The sequence below is a fragment of the Rhincodon typus genome, chromosome 22 (genome assembly GCF_021869965.1).
Source record: "Rhincodon typus isolate 14 chromosome 22, sRhiTyp1.1, whole genome shotgun sequence".
Taxonomy (NCBI): domain Eukaryota; kingdom Metazoa; phylum Chordata; class Chondrichthyes; order Orectolobiformes; family Rhincodontidae; genus Rhincodon; species Rhincodon typus.
Window position 1 is genome coordinate 589,619 of NC_063353.1, and position 22,188 is coordinate 611,806.

Consider the following 22,188-nt stretch of genomic DNA (forward strand, 5'->3'; position numbering starts at 1 on the left):
CTGAGGAAGGGTCACCGGACCCAGAACGTTAACTCTGTTTTTTCCTTCACAGATGCTGTCAGACCTGCTGAGCTTTTCCAGCAACGTTGTTTTTGTTCCTGGATACAAAATTGTCTTGGTCATAGAAGACATGGAGTAGCTGTGGAGGGATGTTTTCCTGACTGGAGGTGTGTGACCTGTGATGTTCCACAAGGATCAGTCCTGGGACCTCTGTCAATTGGAATACATATAATAACTTGGATGAAAGTATAGGTGGTCTGATTAGTAAGTTTGCAGACAACATGAAAATTGGTGGAGTTGTGAATAGTGAGGAAGGTTGTCAAAGGGTACAGCAGGATACAGATTAGTTGGAAAATTGGGCAGTGAAATGGAAGACGGAGTTTAATCTGGACAAATGTGAGGTGATGCATTTTGGGAGGTCAAATGCAAGAGGAAAGTATACTGTAAATGGCAGGACCCTTAGGAATACTGATATACAGCGGGATCTTGGGGTGCAAGTCCGTAGCTCCCTGAAAATGTAACACAAGTGGATATGGTGATAAAAAAAGGCATAGTGCATGCTTGCTTTCTTCAGTCAGGGCATTCAACATACAAGTTGACTAGCACACTGCACCTATATAAAACTTCAGTAAGGCCACATTTGGAGTATTGTGCGCAGTTCTGTTTCCTGACATTATAGGAAGGATGTGAAGGCTTTGGAAAGGGTGCAAAACAAGTTTATCAGGATGTTGGAGATAGCAAGAACCATAGATGCTGGAGTCAGAGTCAATACAGTCTGGAGCTGGAGGAACACAGCAGGTCAGGCAGCATCAGAGGAGCAGGAAAGTCGACGTTTCAGCTCGGGTCCCTTCATCAGGACCGAAGAAGGGCCCCGTCCTGAAACATCGACTTTCCTGCTGCTCTGATGCTGCCTTATCAGGATGTTGCCTGGATTGGACTGTATTAGCTATAAGGAGAGGTTGGACAAACTTGGATTGTTTTTCTTAGAGCATCGGAAGCTGAGGACGATCTGACAAAAATAATATAAACTATGTGAGGCATGGATATGGTGGATAGTAGGACACTTTTTCCTCACGATGGAAATGTCAAATACTAGCGAGCATATGTTTAAGGTGAGAGGGGAAAAGCTTAAAGGAGATGTGTGATGAAAGTTTTTTTCTAAACAAAGAATTGGTAGGTGCTGGGAACACAGCCAAGGGAGGTGGTAGAAACAGATACGTTAGAAAAGTTTAAGAGGCATTTAGACAAACATTTGAAGAAGCAGCAAATAGGGGTACATCAACCACATGCAGGCCGTTGGGATAATGATAATGACATCATGGTCGGCATGGACATGGTGAGCCAACGGGCCTGTTCCTGTGCTGTACTGTTCTATATTCTATGGTCTATAATCCTTTTTGTAAGATTATATCTCCATCAAATGTGACTAAAAAGACTATATGGGACACCTAGCTGTGGTCTAAGTAATGCTCATTTGGCCAAATTGTATTGCTGTAATATTGAGAATCAGCTACTAAAGAATCCCAAATACCTCTTGATCACTAATGTACTTGTTTTATTATTGTAATTTCTCACAATCATATTTTTGTTTTTGATGTTTTTCCTCGCCAAATGCACTCGTTCTCATATTTCCAGACTGAATCACAATCACCACTTTTCCAGCAATCTAACCAGTCCACTGTTATCTACAGCCTTCTTCCTCGCCATCAACTACATGGCCAATTTTTGTATCATTTGCAAATTTCTTGATTATGCCCTCCACCTTTAAGTACATGTTGTTGACATATACCATAAACTGCAACGATTTTAATATTGAGCCGTGAAGAATCCCACCGAAATTTCCTCCCAATCATAGAACACACCCACTGACTGTGACTTTGTTTCCCATCATATTGCCAATATTGGATTCAATTTGTCATTTTCCCTTGGACCACACAACCTTGAAATATTCTGAACAGTTTGCCATGTGGGACTGTGTTAAAAGCCTTGCTAAAATCACATCAAAAATGACACCCTGAGCAATAAACTTTGTCACTTACTCAAAACATATCGAGTGACTTCCCTTAACATCTCTACACTGTCTATTCATTAGTCTGTCCATCGAGAATCAACCACTCAAATTTTTCTCAATAATTCGTCCACCATTGAATTTAGGTTGATTGGTCTGGAATTACTCACTCTATTCCTTTCTCTCTTTGATTAGCAAAACATCCACTACTTTCAACATTCAATCCCTTCCCACAGTGACAGCAGTGTGTACAATCTACAAGATGCCATGCAGTTACACACCAAGATTCCTTCAACAGCACCTTCCAAACCTGTGACCAGTACCACTGAGGAGAACAAGGGCAGCAGATGCATAGGAACACCACCACTTGCAAGTTTCCCTTCAACTCACACACCATCCTGACGTTGAACTATATCGCTGTTCCTTCACTGTCACTGGGTCAAAATCCTGGAACTCCCTCCCTAACAGCATGTTGGGGTATTCTAAGGACTGCAATGGTTTAAGAAGACAGTTCACCACCACCTACTGCACAGCAATTAGAGCTGGGCAATAAATGTTAGCCTGATCCACATCCTATGAACAAATAAAATACAATTTATCCACTGTAAAGGATGGCAATCATTAATATTTGCTCTCTCATAATACTTATTCCATCTAAGATCACATGCTCCTCAACTACCACATCTGCTTCATCCTGTCTTTTGTGAAAAGCGAGACAAAGAGATCATCAACACGCTAACCTGTAGCATCTCCACACTAAATTGTATTTTTGATCTCTTAATTGGCCGCATTCTTTCCTTCATTAACAGCTTACTGTTTCTATACTTACAAAAATAAATCTATCTTTTGTGGAATTATTCACTGATACAAATAAATATCTTTTAATCCAAAGGATTGCTTACCCTCCGAAGCTGCAGCTTTGTCATGGTCTGATTCTCCAAATGGGTTTACACGTCTGAAAGATATTCAACTAATTAAAGTACACAGATATATTTCCTGAGATTCATAAAGTGGCTTGAATTTATTTGAAGTTGTTGTATATACAAACCTGCTGACAGATTTGTTGCAATCAAAGTCCTCACTTGTAGAACAGAGGTCAAACTGAATCGGGGTTCCAGGGACTACTAGTGGATCTGCAGATTCTGGGGCATCTGTCAAACACTGCTCATTGCTCACAGCTTCTGTAGATTCACGTTCAGCTCTGTGAAGTACATAAAACAACAGTGAACAACCAGCGAAAATACAGCACTTCACTTGGCAAAGGGAATCACAATACTCTGTTAAACTTGGAAGAAATGTCAGCATTCTCAGCTATGTCCAGCAAAAGTTGTTTGAGGCAGCAGGCAGAATGTCATCAGTGGGAAGAGAATTTCCTGGTTGTTGTGCAGTAGTACTGGCAGCACCAAGGCTCAGAGATGATCAAGTACAAAAAGTGAAAAGTCGGAATAACCATTGTGTATTCAAATAAAATGCTAGTTTGATGGGTCAGTAAATAACATGCATGCTCACTACCATACTATGTTAGACCTAATATATCTGTTTGACTGTGATTAGCCTACAGAGGAAGAGATCAACAAGAGCTGCCAGTCAAAATTAACTTTCCTAAATAGCTCAATAGAGCTACATCAGACACACAGAGGAGTGACATGATCCATGGAAGAAAATTTTGAGTAGGCAATAAACAGAATCTGCCCAATAAGAACAGTAGATGCGAGTTAATGGCATAATTTTTTCCCCCTACAGGCAACCAACTAAAATATCTCAGCTTCAATTCATCTATTCTGTAAATACATGATTTTGAAATTAATCCAATAAAGATTTGAATACAAGATTCTGAGAATCCATACAACCATACAATTTCTACAGTGCAGAAGAGTCCATTCAGGTCCATCGAGTCTGCAATGCCCCTCTGAAGAACATCCGCCCAGACCCGCCACCCCACCCCATCTCCACAATCCTTCATGGAGTTTTGCCCAATGGCTAAACAACATAATCTGCACATTCCCGGACACTACAGGACAATTTAGCATGGACAAGCCACCTAACCTGTACATCTTTGGATTGTGGGAGGAAACCAGAGTACCCAGAGGAAACCAAAGCAGACACGGGGACAATGTGCAAACTCCACACCGACAGTCACCCAAGGCTGGAATTGAACCCGGGTCCCCGGCGCTGTGAAGCGGCAGTGCTAACTCAACAAAAATGCTGCCCTAAAGGGGAATATACAAGCAAAATATACATGAATTAAACAAATGTGTGCAATTGATTTTTATGACAATTGGATGTGCTGAGGATCTGTGATAACAAATATATGCCAAATAAAACAATTTTTCAACCTGTTACAAGACACCTGAAGTAATATGCATAGTTCACAATGTACAACCAAGCGTAGCTCTTCAAATCCCTGCCATACAAGTTTTTGCTGAGGGAAAAGATTGCTAACTTTGATTTGTAAATGCTGTTTCATGTAGTTTGTAGAATCTTACAGTGCATAAAGAAATTTTAATGTTATCTCCAGAAATGCACCAAATAATTAATTCTAAATAATAATGCTGATGTGGAGACTTGAATGAGCATGGCATTGTATTTGGCTGTAGATGGTAACTATGCATTATCACGATCAATTAGCTCCAAAACAAATCATTGCACTTCAGCTCTTACATCTCAGGACGTAGACTTTCGTGTTTTTTCTGAAATGTGGACATAGGTGTTACTGCTTCCACTGCTGTCTGGTTCAGCCTGATTGCAATAGCCTAGTACAAAAGAGAATAGAGTGTTGATACAACAACTTGGACAAACTGAAATTTTAACCAAAAATATAGCAACATCAATGTAACAATAACAGAAGTTACCTCAGGGTTGTCAGTCAGGTATATCTGCCTGGAAATGTTATTAATGGTGCAAATCCACTGAAAGTTAGAAACAGAAACAAAGAAGTCATGTCAAAATTCTTACAGAAATTAACATAAAGCAAAGAAAAATTTCTAAGTATAATTTATTTCAATACCTCTTCATACTCCTGCTTGCCTTCTGCTTGAAGGACAATGCCCCTAGAATAGAACCATTAATACATGAATAGCATTTCAGTCCATTACCAAACAGTCAGAGAAAGCAAGAACTGCAGATGCTGGAGTCAGAGTCAATACAGTGTGGAGCTGGAGGAACACAGCAGGACTGGCGGCCCTGACGAAGGATCTAGGCCCGAAACGCCAACTCTCCTGCCCCTCTGATGCTACTTGACCTGCTATGTTCCTCCAGCTCCACACATTACTGAACAGTTCAAAGGTAATCATCAAGATCCCAAGCAACAGGTTTGCTCCTTTTTCTGTCTGCTTATAAAAAGTAATTTGCCTGCTTCCACTGCTAAGCCAAACCAAATTTTACTTCATTCACAAAGCTGACTAACTGGACGATGTTGCAGTTTCATTTAACACCATGGTAAATATTTTTAATCAACCTGCTCAGACATGTTATGGCACATGCCTGGAGCAGGTGGGATTTGAATCCAGGCCTGTTGGTCCACTACCACTGCGTCACAAGAGCACCATTATATATTTGCATCAAAAGCCTGGTTCAGCCACATCTGGAGTATTGTGTCCAGTTCTGGTCAACTCATTACAGGAAAGGTGTGGAAGTGTTGGAAAAGGTGCAGAGGAGATTTACCAGGATGTTGCCTGGAATGGAGGGAAGGTCTTACGAGGAAAGGTTGAGAGAGCTAGGGCTTTTCTCTTTAGAACGACGAAGGATGAGAGGTGACTTGATACACGTGTACAAAATGATCAGAGGTATAGATAGACAGCCAGAGACTTTTTCCTAGGGTGGAGGTAGCTTTTACGAGGGGACATAGTTTTAAAGTGAGTGGAGGTAGATATAGGGGAGACGTCAGAGGTAGGTTCTTTACTCAGAGCGTGGTAGGGGCATGGAATGCATTGCCGGAGAGGGTAGTGGAGTCGGCCTCATTAGGGTAATTTAAGCGGCTATTAGATAGGCACATGGATGATAGAATAAGGTAGCAGTGGAGGTTAGATAGACCTTAGGTTTCGGGTAAAAGTTCAGCACAACATCGTGGGCCGAAGGGCCTGTATTGTGCTGTACTGTTCTATGTTCTATGTTCTAAATAGATGTTCAGCAGCAATGGAGAAGAGTAATTTGATGCTTGTGTATGTCAGCGGGTGACAAAGAACAAGAATGACAGGGATGCAATTATTTCTCTAAACTATGATGCAAATGGCGTTGACTCTAAGGATGAGTAACAAATGCTAGATTTGCCAACAATGTACACATCTTAAGACAAAATTGAGGATGATACTGATCCACAGCAACATGAGTTAGTCCTTCACAACCTCAGGCACATATGGGAAGTTTAACTCAATTTACATACGTTTCTTTTCCAGAAGTTTTCACTTGACACAGTATGAATCAGTGCATCCAAGAGACCGAGTGTTATTTTTCACCATTGACCAATTGCAGGGAAAGAATCAATGCAAGTAGAGTGTAAAGAGTGGGGATATAAAACGGTGACAATGTAAGGACAACTGGAGCTCAAGAATGCAGATGTTACACTGCAGTGATACAAAACTCTGGATAGACCCCACTTGGATGCACTGTGAGCAGACCATACTTTAGGAAGGATACACTGGCCTGGGAGGGAGTAGAACATTAGCTCACAAGAATCTTACCTGGATTTCAGGGGTTAAGTTGTGAGGAGAGATTATACAAATTAGGCCTGTTTTCTCTAGAATTTGGAAGGTTAAGAGATAATCTGATCAAAAGCTTCAAGATATTAGCAGGAAAACACAGGGTAACAGAGAATGTTGACAATGGCCAGCATTTATTGCCCATGATAACTGCACTTGAGAAAGTGGTGGTGTGCCAAGTTCTTGAACCGTTGCAGTCCATGAAGTTTAGGTATACCCACAGCATTGCCAAGAAGGGAGCTCCAGTTTATTTTTGACCTAGTAACAGTGAAGGAACAGTGATATAAATCCAAGTCAGAATGGAGTGTGGCATAGAAGGGAATCTGCAAATGATGGTAGTGTTCCCATTCATCCGGTTCTTAGAAGTCTCGGATTTATAAGGGGATGTCTAAGATGGCTTGATGAGTTGAGTGCACCTTGTAAACTGCTGCTACTGTGGTGGCAAAGAAAGTAAGTATTTAAAGTTGGGAAGAGGTGTCAATCAGGCACAATTGCTATTGCAGAGATTAAGTCTAGGATGGAAAATTCTATGGGCCTATTCCACTATTTAAGAGAAGAAAGAAACAGGAAATTATAATAACAAAAACAGAAACTGCTGGAGAGACTCAACAGGCCTGGCAACATCTGTGGAGAGAAAGCAGAGTTAATGCTTCAAGTCCAGTGATCCTTTTTAAGAACACTTCCTAATTACATAATTAAAGACACCTTGAAAATTGACCTGACCAGAGAGAGCCAGTGTGAATTTGTAAAAGATAGGTCATGTCTGGCAAACCTGACTGAAGTTTTTGAAGAAACGATGGAAGTTGGGATATGGAAATTTCCATGAACATTATTTACACATACTCCCAGAAAGCAATTGCTAACTGCCTCATAAGTGACTGAGAGCTAAAGCTGAAACTCATGAACTGAAGGTAAATTATTGTTCTGGTTACGAAATTGGCTGAGTGGTAGGAGATAGAAAGCAAGGATAACAAGAATTCTGAGGAAGGGTCACCGGACCCAAAACGTTAACTCTGTTTTCTCCTCCACAGATGCTGCCAGACCTGCTGAGCTTTTCCAGAAACTTTGTTTTTGTTCATAACAAGAATTCTAATCGGCAAAGATCTGGATTGGGGTCTCAACTTTTCATTGCATTTATTAATGACTTAGGTACTGGGATAGGAGGCTATAAAATAATGCGTAGTGGGTCTTGTCTCTTCAGGTTCTATTTTTTTTTAAGCAATGGTCTGTATATGAGGTCTACGTCTATGTGTTTGTTAATGGAGTCCTGTGTTGAGAATCAGGCCTCCAGAAATTCCCTTGCATGTCTATTGTTCACTTGTCCCGGTACAGTCACTTTGTCCCAGTCAAACTGATGGCCCTCATTGTCTGTGTGTATCGAGACAAGTGTGTATCAACTCCATTAATAAACACATAGAAATAGATCCTGTATACAGACCGCTACTGAGAAACAGAACTGGAAGTGACAAGACCCACCACACCAGAGGATCATATAAATTTGTAACAGACACAACACCAATGCTTCAATTAGAGGTCGCACTGATGATGTTGCCTGGAATGGTAATGAAATGTCTGCACACCACAGAACAATTGGCTCGGCAAGCTAACAAACGACTCCATCCACAATCCCAGCTACAAATTTTCACTAACACATAGTCTGCTATTACACACAACCTATTGTTAGCCACCTAGCCAGATCGTTATCCATTCCTTTGTCTGGCTGTTTTTCTCTCTTTTTGGGCTCTATCCCACCTATCATTTACTCCTTACCTCCTCCGCCCACCCTAACGTCTGCATAAAAACTGACATTTTCCTAGCTACCATCAGTTCTGAGGTTCTGATTTCTCTTCACAGATGCAGCCAGCTATGCTAAGCTTTTCCAGAAATTTCTATCTTTGTCACTAAAGGAAGCCTAACATTTACAAATGGTTTCAACTACCATGTAAATGACCACAGTTTATAAATAATATTACTCAGATTTCCATACTTTAATTATGAACATCTAGATTGGCAGCTCAACATTAAAAATTTGTTTCAGCCATAAGACTACACCTAAGTATAAATAACAGAACTGGAGATATATTAAAGCAATTAAAATGATAACTTTAGCAAAAGGTGTGAAACTGGTTGAAGAATGTTATGTTGTGGTTGTGACGTACATTTTTCCTGAAGGTGAAGTGATCTGGAAACAGTATCTTCTGTCCTCACAATCTACTGCCATAACTGAGCAATTATCCAAGTCCATGATCAGTCCTCCAGCTACTGCCCCTCGTGGCTGACACATCAGGTTACCTCCTTGCGTAAAGAAATATAACCTCTCCCAGGAAGTAGACACCAGGCCTGTTTTACTAAGGGAATAAAGAGGCAAAGAGATGTAATTATACCAAGTCACCTTAACAGAGAAAATGCTTACAATGAATGGAAACAAAAATACAGACCCATACAAACTCTGCATAACTTTTCCCCCGCCATAGTACCCAATACCTACATTTTTCCTATGTTTATTGCACTGCATGGACATCTGAGATCTGTGCACAGCATCAACTTCCACATGTGGAAATCAATGCTTTGGACAACATTCAGCATATGCAGGAGCTCTAAGCAGGTGAGTGACTGCTCAGCTTAGAAAGAATGCTACTTGATACTCCACATTGATGCAAAACGCCAAACACTGTGAGGATTCTTTGTTGTCTATATTTCCCATCAGCGCTCTTTGTTTATATGCTAAATGTAACAAAAATGCTATTCTCTATATAAATTGTGCAGTATCTATGAAGGCAAAGATCCAACGTGTTTTGCAAAGTAGTCTCTCAAAACATCCTGCAACCTTTAAAGATCAATGCACATGCAGTTCTAAGCACTTCTGTTCCCGCGCATTCTTTAGAACTATGCCAGTAAATCTACATTGGATCTCTCTATCCCTTCTGCCAAAATGTACTACCTCCTTGTACTAAATGTCATCTGCAACAGTCTATCTTTTCTGTTAGTCTAGTTATCTCCACTTGCAGTTAAGTGTTATCATCCTCACTGTGACTCATCTCCAGGTTTAGTATCATCACCAAATTGTGAAATGTTAATCTCTTTCAATATTTAAGTCATACAGCAAACAAAGCACCATTTCCTAGTACTGAACTCTGGGGAACAGCATGGCCTACCAGCCCCTGGATTGCAAAATAAGCATTGAACATGACTTGCTGTAATCTGTCCCAACCCAAATTTTTATCCAGGCCAACCATCTGATCCATGAGCCTTAATTTTGTCAAATGTTTTCTTAAGATCCAAATAAACATCCACTGTATTTGCTTTTTAAAATATTTAGGATTTAACTAGATTAATTAAGCACGATTTGAGTCTTACAAATCAGTGGTAGCTTTCCCTAATTAATTCAAATCTCTTCAAGCACCTGTTATTTTCCCTTATGACAGTTTGAAACCTTACCACTGTCCATGTCAAAGTGACCAGCCAGTAATTACTAGTTATGTTCTTACACCCTTCCTAGAACATTGATGCAAAATGCCAAACACTGTGAGGATTCTTTGTAGTCGATGTTTCCCATCAGCGCTCTTTGTTTATATGCTAAATGTAACAAAAATGCTATTTTCTATATAACTTGTGCAGTATTTAATATGCTGCCACTAGTTGAAAGCAAGGGCAAATGCTGACTGATTTCAATAGGAATCTATGGATGCTGGTGCTGGTATTATCACTAACTTGAGATCAGACCCCACTAAGGTCGAGCAGCGATCACACACATGCACACAAGCACACAAATACATGCACATCCCATTCTATAATTTCAATGATAACATCATTAGGTTTAATAAAATGCAAGACAGAGTATCCTAAGAACATCATCTCGAGATGGTGCAAAGAGAACAGAGAAAGTTGACACAGTTTTCAAGTGATGGCAAGCAGCTGCCTGACTAAAGATGGTGCTGCATGGTGTCAACTTCCTGTACAATAAAATAAGAAAAGTTAATTTTAGTTTGAAACTGAGCTCTCTTCTTTGCAGCATCCTGTTCCTTCTCTCTCCCAGCTGCCTCCCCTTGTAGCCTCCCCCTCATCCTTAGACAAGAAGAAGGCTGGCTTCCTATGCAGGTCACCATCCTGCACCCGCTCTGGTACAGGCTTTCCAAAGCTTCCAATGCAGGCCCTTCACCGAACCCCACTCCTAGTGCAGATCCTCACTGCTACTCATGGTGCCAGTTTTCCCTAGCTCCCAGTGCACAGCCCCACAGCTCTCACTCCCACTGGTTGCTGCCCCCAGGGTCAGCAGCACTCACACTGATGATGTCACAGACAGGGTGACCATCAGTGAATGCACAGATGCTTCTTGTAGACTGTCTTGTCATGGTCAGCTGAGATCATGGGCTGTATCTGTGGTGGCCATTTTGGCCTTATCACTCCAAATAAAATTGTAACACCCTACTTTCAAATATTAAGGTACCCAGACTTTTGAAGGATGCTCGTTAGCTGCAAAATATTTTAGCCAAAATATTGAACATCTCAGTCTTCATCAATGATCCGATTGATGAGAGATAAACTGCTTGGAGAAACCTACTTATTCAATCCTCTCACCATATTTACAGGCATGTCTTGAGCAGCCAGTGAGATTCACACACTGTCTAAGCAAGGGTCTCATTTAAACACACAGTCCAGGTCCGACGAGCCATTCTGAGCTTGATGATATTCTACGTTCTCATCACAATGGGTGCTTAGAGGTACAGTCAAAGGATGGTAGGCTCGAACAAGGCTGTTTCAACAACTTCCCAGCCAAGGCCTCAACCAGCTCGGGAGCTGCGAGATCAGGAGAAATATTGACAGGCAGGTAGGTTGAGCACAGAACAAAGAACAATAAGGATAGGAACACGTCCTTCGGCCCTCCAAGTCTGCACCGACATGTTTTGCCCTTCCATATTAAAACTGTATTCACTTACACAGTCTGTATCCCTCTATTCCCTTCCTATTCACGTATTCGTCTGGGTGCTGCTTGAATGCTGCTATTGTGTCTGCTTCCATCACTTCCTCTGGCAGCGTATTCCAGGCACTCACCACCCTTTGTGTGAAAGACCTGCCTCACACATCTCTTTTAAATCTATCCCCCAGCCTTGAACCTGTGGCACCTAGCAATTGACCCCTTCATCCTGGGAAAAAGCCTCATACTTTCCACTCTATGGCATTCATAACCTTATAAACTTCTATCAAGTCGCCCCTTAACCTCTTGAATTCCAGTGAAAACAAACCCAGTCTATCCAACCTTTCTTCATAGCTAAAATACTCCACACCAGACAACAGCCTGGTAAACCTTTTCTGTACCCTCTCCAAAGCATCCACATCCTTCTGGTAGTGTGGTGACCAGAACTGTAAGCAATACAAGACACATAGCCTTGAGTCCAAAATTTCAGTATTAGAAGTCTTAGATCGAATAAAATGAAATTGTAACGCTCTTACTTTCGAATATTCAGGTAGCCAGCCTTTTGAAGAAGGTTCCTGTTAGCTGGTTTTGATGTGGTAGTGTTGTTATCAGGAATATAGATGGACTCATTGGCTAACAGTAGCTCCTGTTGGACCAATCTCATGCTTTCAGCCTCTGCATCCAGTTGCCCTTGGATACTGATGATTGGATAACATATAAAACACATTTAGTGCAGTGGACAGTGTCAACATCTCATTTTAAATATCTGACTAACTATCAAAAGGAAATCTTCAATATGGAAAAATGATGCTTTTCACATCGAATAAGGGAGACATTGAGTATCTTCTCTTTTGAAAGCTATAAAACAACCAAATGATCAACCTCTGGAATCAGGAAAGTCAAAAATAATTATTTACAACCTTTGAACCATGGTTGCAACAGAAGACAAAAATTCTTCCAGTTTCTTTGAAAACATTTCCACTCCCATCTTGAAAAAGTTGATCTGTAAGACATAAGATGATCAGACAAATGCATTCTTACAAGTTTCAAATGCTTTGTACTTAAAAATTGGGACCACATAGCTGTTAAATATTCTCTGGCTACATTCACACCTGACATCAATAAACAGATCTATAAGTACCCATTCAAAAAGGATTTTTTGTTCTTACGGGGAAGTTTATTAGTGTGGTTGAGTGTGTTTAGTTTACTAAATTGACAGGTATCAGCAAAAGAGGTTTAAAAGAGGAGTAATCTTCATAAAGGAATAAGTGTGTTGTATGGAAGAAAGGAGGATCAGATTAGGCAGGGCAGGACAAGACCAAAGACTAAAAGATATGGTGAGTACAAAGAGGGGTTTGGAATGCATATAAGTGCACCACGTGCGATAAATAAGGCTTGTGACTTACAAGCACAAATAGCTGAGACAGAATATGGTTAGTCATTATGGTATAAAATAGCAGAGGAGGCTCGAAGGGCTGAATTGCCTACTCCTGTTCCTAGATCCTATGAGTTTATGGCTCATGACAATGATAGAAACACGAATAAAAATAGTGAGGTTTGGATGCTTAATATTCCAGGAATATGTCCAGAAAATATGGTAGGAAAAATGAAACTTGGGTAACAATAATAATTAGGGAAGCCTTTGAAGAGGAAAGGATGGATGTCCTTGAGGGTCCTAGGGCAGAAACCACTTGGTTAGAGTTGAAAAGCAAGACAAGAATATTCTTGTGAGTATTCTCTAGATCTCTGAATAGTATGTTAGCTCATAAGTGAGCGCGACGGAGCATGTGGCTAAGTACCATGAGTGTGTGCATTTGAGTGTGGGAGTGGGCACAGTAGCTCATGTGGAAGTGCGTGCCTGCAAGAATTCATGCACACAAGACTGTGCGCCTACATGAAAGACACAGAATGCATGAGTCAGTGAGAGTGCATGTGAGTGATTGAGCAAGTGAGCATCTGAATGCATGCTCACATACAAAGCTGAGTGAGTCAGTGAGTGCACAGGCAAGTCACAAGTGTGAGTGACAGAGAAGAAAATCTGCAGGATAACAACCGACATATGGGCCACGATGGACGAGAGGCCCAGGATAGGCCTCAGAATGAGGATGGACAATAGGACAGTGACAGGCATATTGACAGAATTTAAGGCAGTGAGGGACGTCAGGGCAGTAACTGGCGTGGGGGCAATGAGGGATGTCAGGGCAGTGATGGACATTTCTTACGGACACATTTACTAACCTGACCCTGTGTGAAGCCAAGCAGTGGATCCAACATTGCCACCCGCTTCCTATATTGTAGAGCGTTTAAGGCACAAAAGTATTGCAAGGAAGACTGATGCTGCCTTTTTCTCGCAGTTGCTACTTCTGCTACTGCCTCCGCCTTCAACTGAAAAACAGAAGCCGTCTGTGAATGAGGATTTTCTTTAAGAACTGGTTTCCTTGTAATTATGAAGTGGCATAACACCAATTATCTATTGTGTAAGTCTGATTTTTAAATTATCTTACAGATACAGTTGGTTTGCCAGGGTAAGGAAGGAATGATGTCTGTTCCTTTAATGACACTCCCTCTTTATTTAATGACAACAGAAAGGGGGGAAAAAAAACAAATAAAAACTCAATCTAAATTGAACATCAAAACCATAGAATAATATTTATGATTAAATACTAATAATGTAATTAAATGGGCAAACAACCAATTCATTTTCTTCAGTATGCAAGTATGAAATAACAGTTACAAGAATAGAAAGAAGCTTTATTTAATATTACTTTGCTGTAAATCAACAGTGCTTTCACAAGTTTTAAGAGCCACTTAAAAGGCAATATGAATGTAAACACCCAATCATAGTGATATTCCAGATCAAATTCTACATGGCCATTGCCCTTACTATCCTGCTGTACAGTACAGAATCCATACAGCAAACTACTTTGGGAACATATCATGAAAGACACCAAAGGTCCATCCTGAGAATTTGACAGCTGGAAATAATCATAAACTACGAGCTCCTTTATGATGCTGGGCTCAACAAGATGGAGACCACCCTCCAGAAAATTCAACCATGTCTTCTGGTGATAACAGAATCACCAAGATCTTGTAAGAAGTTTCTCAGAACAAATACAAAGTAGTCAGTATAAACGACAGAAGAACATTCAAACAGAGATCTATGCAAACTTCTACATTGTAGACACTTCTTTCGAGATCACTGCACGTGACCTGTCCAAGTATAGGCAGACAATGAATTTAATTCAGCCAGTTGACAGGGCCATCTTTGCTAAATATGCAACTTCAGATGTGCCCAGGTGATGTAGACGCAGATGCTTCCCCAAGCACCAATATCTCCTAAATGAACATTCAGCTCTGTGGACACCCATTCCAATCCTGCATTAGATGCTTCAGTCATAAGGTGATAAACAATTCTGACACACAAACAATAAGGAATTGAACACAACGCTCATACAAGAAATATCAATAGAAGTTGATCATATGATCCATTAAGCTTACTCCACTACTCTTTCTTTCATTCACAGGATGTGGGCATCGCTAATTAGCTGAGTATTTATTGTCTATCCCTAAACACTCTGGTGAAGATGGTGGTGAGCTACCTTTTTAGACTGTAGTCCATAGAGTGTAGGGACACCAACAAAGATATTAGTAAAGGAATCTCCAGGACTTTATAACAGTGACAGTGATGGAATTGTGAAGTAGTTCCAATAAATGCTCTCATTAGTTTGTCTTCCACAAGTGGAAGCTGTGCACTGGCATAATTAGTATGTGTGGAACTTCTCAGTGGCTGTGCAGTCAGAATGCTGGTTCCAAGTCAGGATGGTCTGGAGTTTGGAGACAAATTTGCAACTGGTGGTGTTCTTTTGCATCTACTGCCTTGTCCTTCTAGATGGTACAGCCCGCAGGTGTGGAAGGTGCTGTTGAAGGAGTCTTCATAAGTTGATGTTCATGACTGATCTTGGGCTTCACCTCCAACCTTCTACTCATTCCCTCTATCTCTTCATTATCTGAAGGGCCAACATTGTCTTTTTTCCTTTTGAAATTGTTTTTCTGTACATAATTTGGCATGAAATTCAACAACCCTAATCCATCCTCCTCCGTCATTGTGATGTTTATATCCCAAACTTCGACAGCTACTTCCCCTGTTCATACACAATAGAGACGGCCTCTTTCCCTCACTGTGCCATTTTAGATACCATGTTTTGCCATTTGCTACACAAAGAAACAATTAAACCCTCATTATGATAACACGAGATTAACAAATGGCAGATACATTTAGGTATTGTAAGGCAGCAAATTACAGTCTAATATGTGAAGAGAGGCAAAAATTAGTTCTACAACTCTGCTGAGAGATCAGCCAGTCCATGCTCAAGTCAGGGATTGTGTTGGCACTTGCCTACTCAACCCCTATATCCATCCTGCAGCTCCAGTGTACTAAACTGTAGGCAACTACTCAAAAACCATTATCAGTAGCATCATTACTAAAGAATGTTCCTTGCTCATTGAAATGCAGTGAAGTAAATGTTGCAGAAAGAAAATGGGATAGAAATTTTACACAAAGTTAAAGGAGAAGCCACAGTCTGTAGGTTTAAGCCAGAGGGAAGAAACAGTAATATTTGGAAATGGCATACTGATTGTGTTGGCGCTCCATTTTCAAGTATACAAGATTAATTGGACCAGTATGCATTATTTACAGGTTTTAGGGACAAATACTTCTTGGAAATTTCTCCAGACTGGTCAAATTATTCAGGAAAATAAATCAATCACCAGAAAATTTTCAAGAAAGAAATTCAAATCAGTCACAGAATCAAACAGAGATAGTAGGAACTGCAGATGCTGGAGAATCCGAGACAACAAGGTGCAGAGCTGGATGAACATCTTTTCTGATGAAGGGTCTAGGCCCGAAACGTCAGCCTTTCTGCTCGGCCTGCTGTGTTCGTCCTGCTCTGCACCTTGTTGTCACAGAATCAAACAATTTCTGTACTGAATCAAGACTGTTCTTTACATTCCCAAAGCCATTTTCAGTCGTGAAAATATTTCACATTGGTATCTGCACTCCTTCATAACAATGGATTTTCAATCATTCTGTTCAAGCCCCAACCATTTTCACTTAATGAATTCAGCATTCTAGATTGTATTCAGGAAAATGTTGACCTTTCATAAGTTTTTGAAAAGAGAGTACATGCACAAGACCACATTTCCCATACTGAGTCAAGATACAAAAATCATGGAATCAGAACACAGTGTCACAAAAATCAGCTCAGCCCCCAGTGCACCACCTTGCTGATGGAGTTGTCGCACAAGCCTCTCCTCAACCTTTAACAAGTAATTTTCCAATGCTGAGACAATCCACAGGATCAGCTATGGTAGGGGCAACTGGGATAGTAAGGGGATGCGAAAGGTTAGTTCTTCGAGTGGAAGCTTTGCAGGAAGCTTGGCCAGAATGTAGGCTGGGAAATTGGGATTGCTGCTTGCAAGGCAGCATAGTTGATTTTAGATAGTTTTCATAGATTCTTCAGGTGATGCCAAGAGAGGCACAGAAAGATTCTCTAGGCTTACGTCAGAGGGAGTCTGGCCTGGGACAGAGGCAGGAGAATAGAAAGGATAAAGAGGCTGAGGGGGGGTTTAAATCACTCAGAGATAGGAAATACTGCAGATGCTGCAGTCAGAGTCAACACAATGTGGAACTGGAGAAATAGAGCAGGCCAAGCAGCATCAGAGGAGCGGGAAAGTTGACGTTTCAGGTTGGGACCGTCCTTCAGAAATGGGGAGGGGGGAGGGAGCTGGGGAATAAAGAGAGAGGAGGATGTGGCTGGGGAAAGGTAGATGCGATGGTGATAAGTTGGATGCAGGTAGGGAGTAGTGGGGATTGCTCAGTGGGATGGGTGGGACTGATAAGTGGGGCAGAAGATGAACATGTTGTGTTGGGTCAAGGAGGAGGGAGGGATGATGGATGGGGCTGGGGAAAGATAGGTGGGGTGGTGATAGGTTGGATGCAGGTAGGGGGTAGTGGAGATTGGTCGACGGGAAGAGTAGAGCAGATATGTGGGGAAGAAGATGGACAGGTTGTGTCTGTCAAGGAGGTGGAGATGACAGGGATGAGGCCAGGGGTGGGGAGGTTTTAAAACTGGTGAATTCTATGTTAAGGTCATCAGGCTGCAGGCTCCCAAGGTGGAATATGAAGTGTTGTGTGTTGCGTCGTTGTAGCATTGGAGGAGGCCCAGAATGGATATGTCATCAAGGGAGTGGGAGGGGGAGTTAAAGTGGTTGGCGACCGTAAGATGTTGTTGTTGTTGGGTACAGAGCACAGATGCTCATCGAAATGGTCCCCAAGTCTGCGCTTGGTCTCATTGATGTAGAGGAGGCCACATCGGGAGCAGCAGATATAGTAGACCAGTTTGGAGGACTTACAGGTGAACCCCTGTCAGATATGAAAAGTTTGCTTTGGGCCTTGAGTGGGAGGTGTAGAGGCAGGTGTTGCACTTCCTGCGGTTGCAGGGAAAGGTGCCTGGTGTGGTGGGGTTAGGGGGGAGTGTGGAGTGGATGAGGGATTCACGGATTCAGCGGTCCCTATGAAAGGCAGATGGGGTGGAGAGGGAAATACCTCTTTGGTTGTGGGGTCATATTGTAGGTGGCAGAAGTGGCGGAGAATGATATGCTAGATGCAGAGGTTGGTGGGATGATATGTGAGGACTGGAATATTCTGTCTTTATTTTTGTTGGGGGAGGGGGTTTGAGGGCAGAAGTGCAGGAAATGCAAGAGATGCACTTGAGGGCATTTTTGATCACCTGAGGGGGGGGAAGTTGCGATCCTTGAAATAGGACAACATCTGGAATGGCCGGGAGTGGAATGCTCCATCTTGGGAGCAGATGAGGCGGAGGCAGAGGAATTGGGGGTAAGGGATCGCATTCTTGCAGGAAGGTGGGTAAGAGGAGGTATATTCTAGGTAGCTGTGGGAGTCTGTGGGCTTGAAATAGATGTCGGTGTTGAAGCGGTTACCAGAGATGGAGACAGAGGTCCAGGAAGGGGAGGGAGGATCGGAGATGTCCAGGTGAATTTGAGGATGGGGTGAAAGGTGATAGTAAAGTTGATGAACTGTTCAAGCTCCTCATGGGAGCATGAGGCAGCCCCGATACAGTCATCAACGTAGCAGAGGAAGAGGTGAAGAATGGTGCCGGTGTAACAGCAGAAGAGGGACTGTTCCACATATCCTATGAAGAGGCAGGCATACCCGTGCAGGTGCCCCTGGCCACCCCCTTAGCTTGTAGGAATTGGGAGGAGTTAAAGGAGAAGTTGTTCAGGGTAAAGGCAAGTTCTACGAAGCAGATGAGGGTGTCAATGGAGAGGGACTGGTTGGGCCTGCGGGAAAGGAAGAAGCAGGGGGCTTTTAGGCCTTCTGCGCGGAGGATACAAGTGTACAGGGATTGGATGTCCATAGTAGATGAGGTGTTGGGGGCCAGGAAATTGGAAATCTTGGACAGGTTGGAGGGCATGGGTGGTGCCCCGGACATAGGTGGGAAGTTCCTGGACCAGGGAGGAGAAAACAGAGTCAAGGTAAGCGGAGATGAGTTCAGTGGGGCTGGAGCAGCCAGAGACAACGGGTCGGCCAGGGCAGTCAGGTTTGTGGCTTTTGGGAAGGAGATAGAACCAGGCGGTATGGGATTGGGGAGCGATGAGGTTGGAGGCTGTGGGTGGGAGGTCACCTGAAGTGATGAGGTTATGAATGGTCTGAGAGACGATGGTTTGGTAGTCAGGGTTGGGGTCATAATCAAGGGGGCGGAAGGAGGAGGTGTCAGACAGTTGGAGCTTAGCCGTCCACGAAGTAGAGGTCAGTACGCCATACCACTACTGCACCCCCACCTTATCTGCGGGTTTGATAGTGAGGTTAAGGTTGAAGCAGAGGGCTGCACGTTCCATGGGGGAGAGGTTGGAGTCAGTGAGAAGGGTGGAGAGATTGAGGAGATTGATGTTGTGATGGCAGTTGGAAATGATGTCGTCAAGGGATGGTAGGAGGCCACGGAGTGGTCCCGCCTCCTTGACCTGACACAACTTGTCCATCTTCTTCCCCACCTATCTGCCCTACCCTTCCCGCTGACCAATCCCCGTACACCCTAGCTGCATCTAACCCATCACCACCCCACCTACCTTTCCCCAGCCCCAGCCCCACCCATCCTCCCTCCTGCCTCCTTGACCTGACACAGGCCTATCTATCTTCCCTCCCACCTATCTGCCCCACCCATCCCACTGCTCAATCCCCACCACTTCCTACCTGCATCCACCTACCACCATCCCACCTATCTTACCCAGCCCACCCCTCCTCTCTATTTATTTCCCAGCTCCCTTCCCCCTCCCCATTTCAAACGTCAACTTTCCTGCTCCTCTGATGGGTCTAAAGTAAGAATTTGGGAGGGTGAAGTACCCAAAATTAAAGAAGGCATGCTGTTAGGAGAGGAAAATCCAGGAGAGGTAAAGAGAAAAGGAAAAAGAAGAGAGAATAAAGGAGATTCAGAGGTGATAGACTCAAGTGCATTAAAGTATTAATCAAGGTATATAACATCTGTCCAAAAAGTTACGTAAAGATGGAGGGCTAGCAATAAATCTTGAGTAATAAGGTCATTCTGATTCTCCTGCACAGACTTTGTGCCTGATATTAAGTTCCCACTGACTACAATACAAAATATAGATGAATCCTTCGATACTGTCTCTGTAATATCACTGCTAAAGTCATCTTGCACATCTATGGTGAGTAAAATATGCAGTACCTTCTCATTTTCTCTTTTCTTGGGCAGTTTGCTGTATTTTGCCATTGCCGCATCATGTTCTATGAAAACAGAAATAACAGGTTATTTCAGGCATTGAATTATTTAAAACAAAATCATTCTGAGGACAGAATATTCAGATTAAATAATAATCAGATTTATTTTGAAACTTTACACAAAAACTACTTAAACATGATTATAGTCACAAACACAGATAAAGCAGGAAGTAGGTAAGTAGGTCATTCCAAATCAGAGATAAAAAGATTTCAGAATCAATATTTCAGGCATCAGAACACAAATTTGTAAAGTTGACATCCTACTCTCTCCCCACATGCTGACTGACCCAATGATTTCAGCATCTTCTGCTTATTTTAGATTTCCAGCTTATGTTGTAAATTCCTTTTACTTGTGAATGTTATTTTTCCAAGCTTTCCTAGATTAAGAATATACATTATTGTAATTCTTCCTTGTGCTGCAAAGGTATTGATGGGCTAGAATAAAAATGAATTTAACTAACTGGCGCAATAAAGGGAGTGTCACGCTCAGAGTAACTGAATTCAAGCAAGGTGGTTCAGCATTTTGCGTATAAAATATATTCAGAGCCTCTGTGAAAGAACCACTGAACATAATTTCTGTTACCCCACCTTATATTGAGAAAAGGCGAATGCTTATTTCAACGGTAACTTTATCCTGGGTTTTATTTAATCATTCATTCATTCATTCATTCATTCATTCATTCTGGAGTGTGAAAACCAATGACAACCAAAATCTCTTAGATAAATTAATTAAAAAACAATCGGACTCGGTTTGCCTCCATCTGTTTACTGAAAATAAAGAAATGTTATCCAGCTCATTTAAAGATCCCCTCAGAACCAGTGATCATAAAGTTCTGGAATTTAGCACTTAGTTGGAGAATGACAAATTTAGGTCAGTAACAACAGTAACAAAGTTAATTAAGAGTAATCACAAATGAATGGAGGCAGAATTATCTGGGGTGGACTGGGAAAGGAGTTTAGCAAAAAAGGATCCAGATGATCAATGGTAGGTGTTGAAGAAAATAATTCGTAACTCACAACAAAGATATATTCCAGCGGGGAAGGAGGATTCTAGGAAGGGGATAAACCAACCATGGTTAACCAAGTAGTTAAAGACATTATAAAAATGACATAAACAACATATAATGAGGCAAAGATTAGTGGTAAGCAAGAGGATTGGGAAAGTTTTAAAAACAAACAAAAAATGACCAGAAAAAGAGGCAGAAAATAAATATCATGGGCAAATGAGCAAATAAGATAAAAATGGGCAGTAAAACCTGAATGTATATAAAAAGAAACAGAAAGGTTAAAAACTAACAAAGGCCTCTTAGAGGATGAGGTTGGGGAAATAATATTAGGGAAACCAGGAAATAGCAGTAGAGTTGAGTAAGTACTCTGCATTACTTTTCATAATAGATGATATGACAGGTAGTTCTGCTATAACACGTGTTTCGTTAACATTAAATTGGCTGTAATGTGATTAATGAGTAGTGGACGCTGTTTGGATAACACAAACTTTCTGCTGTACAGGTATATAACAATTTTCTATAGTGATTTCCCTATAATGCAATTTCTAAAGCACGATTTCTTATAGCACGAGGTCACACAAGAACGCAATTATCACACTATAGGAGAACTACCCAAATTCCAAAAACTATCAGTTTTCCAAAAATACTGAATAATCAAGGGGAGAAAAGGTGAAAGGAAATTACTACAAAGGCTATCAGTAGAAAAAAATATGCTTGGGAAGCTAATGGGATTAAAAACTGTTAAA

At 41.7% G+C, this 22,188-nt stretch overlaps 1 protein-coding gene across 2 annotated transcripts in view; it reads right to left on the reverse strand.

Moving 5' to 3' along the window:
- The window catches only part of appl2 (adaptor protein, phosphotyrosine interaction, PH domain and leucine zipper containing 2), a 99,794-nt gene that overhangs the window by 22,203 nt on the left and 55,403 nt on the right, over positions 1–22,188 (reverse strand). For both annotated transcript variants that reach the window (XM_048610506.1, XM_048610505.1), the window contains 10 exons: positions 20,383–20,441; positions 13,859–14,005; positions 12,541–12,623; positions 12,157–12,318; positions 8,865–9,053; positions 5,016–5,058; positions 4,861–4,917; positions 4,670–4,761; positions 3,057–3,209; positions 2,911–2,963 (listed from right to left, as the gene is read on the reverse strand). In XM_048610506.1, coding sequence (XP_048466463.1) covers positions 2,911–2,963; positions 3,057–3,209; positions 4,670–4,761; positions 4,861–4,917; positions 5,016–5,058; positions 8,865–9,053; positions 12,157–12,318; positions 12,541–12,623; positions 13,859–14,005; positions 20,383–20,441 — 1,038 coding nt within the window. The remainder of the gene's footprint in view (positions 1–2,910; positions 2,964–3,056; positions 3,210–4,669; positions 4,762–4,860; positions 4,918–5,015; positions 5,059–8,864; positions 9,054–12,156; positions 12,319–12,540; positions 12,624–13,858; positions 14,006–20,382; positions 20,442–22,188) is intronic.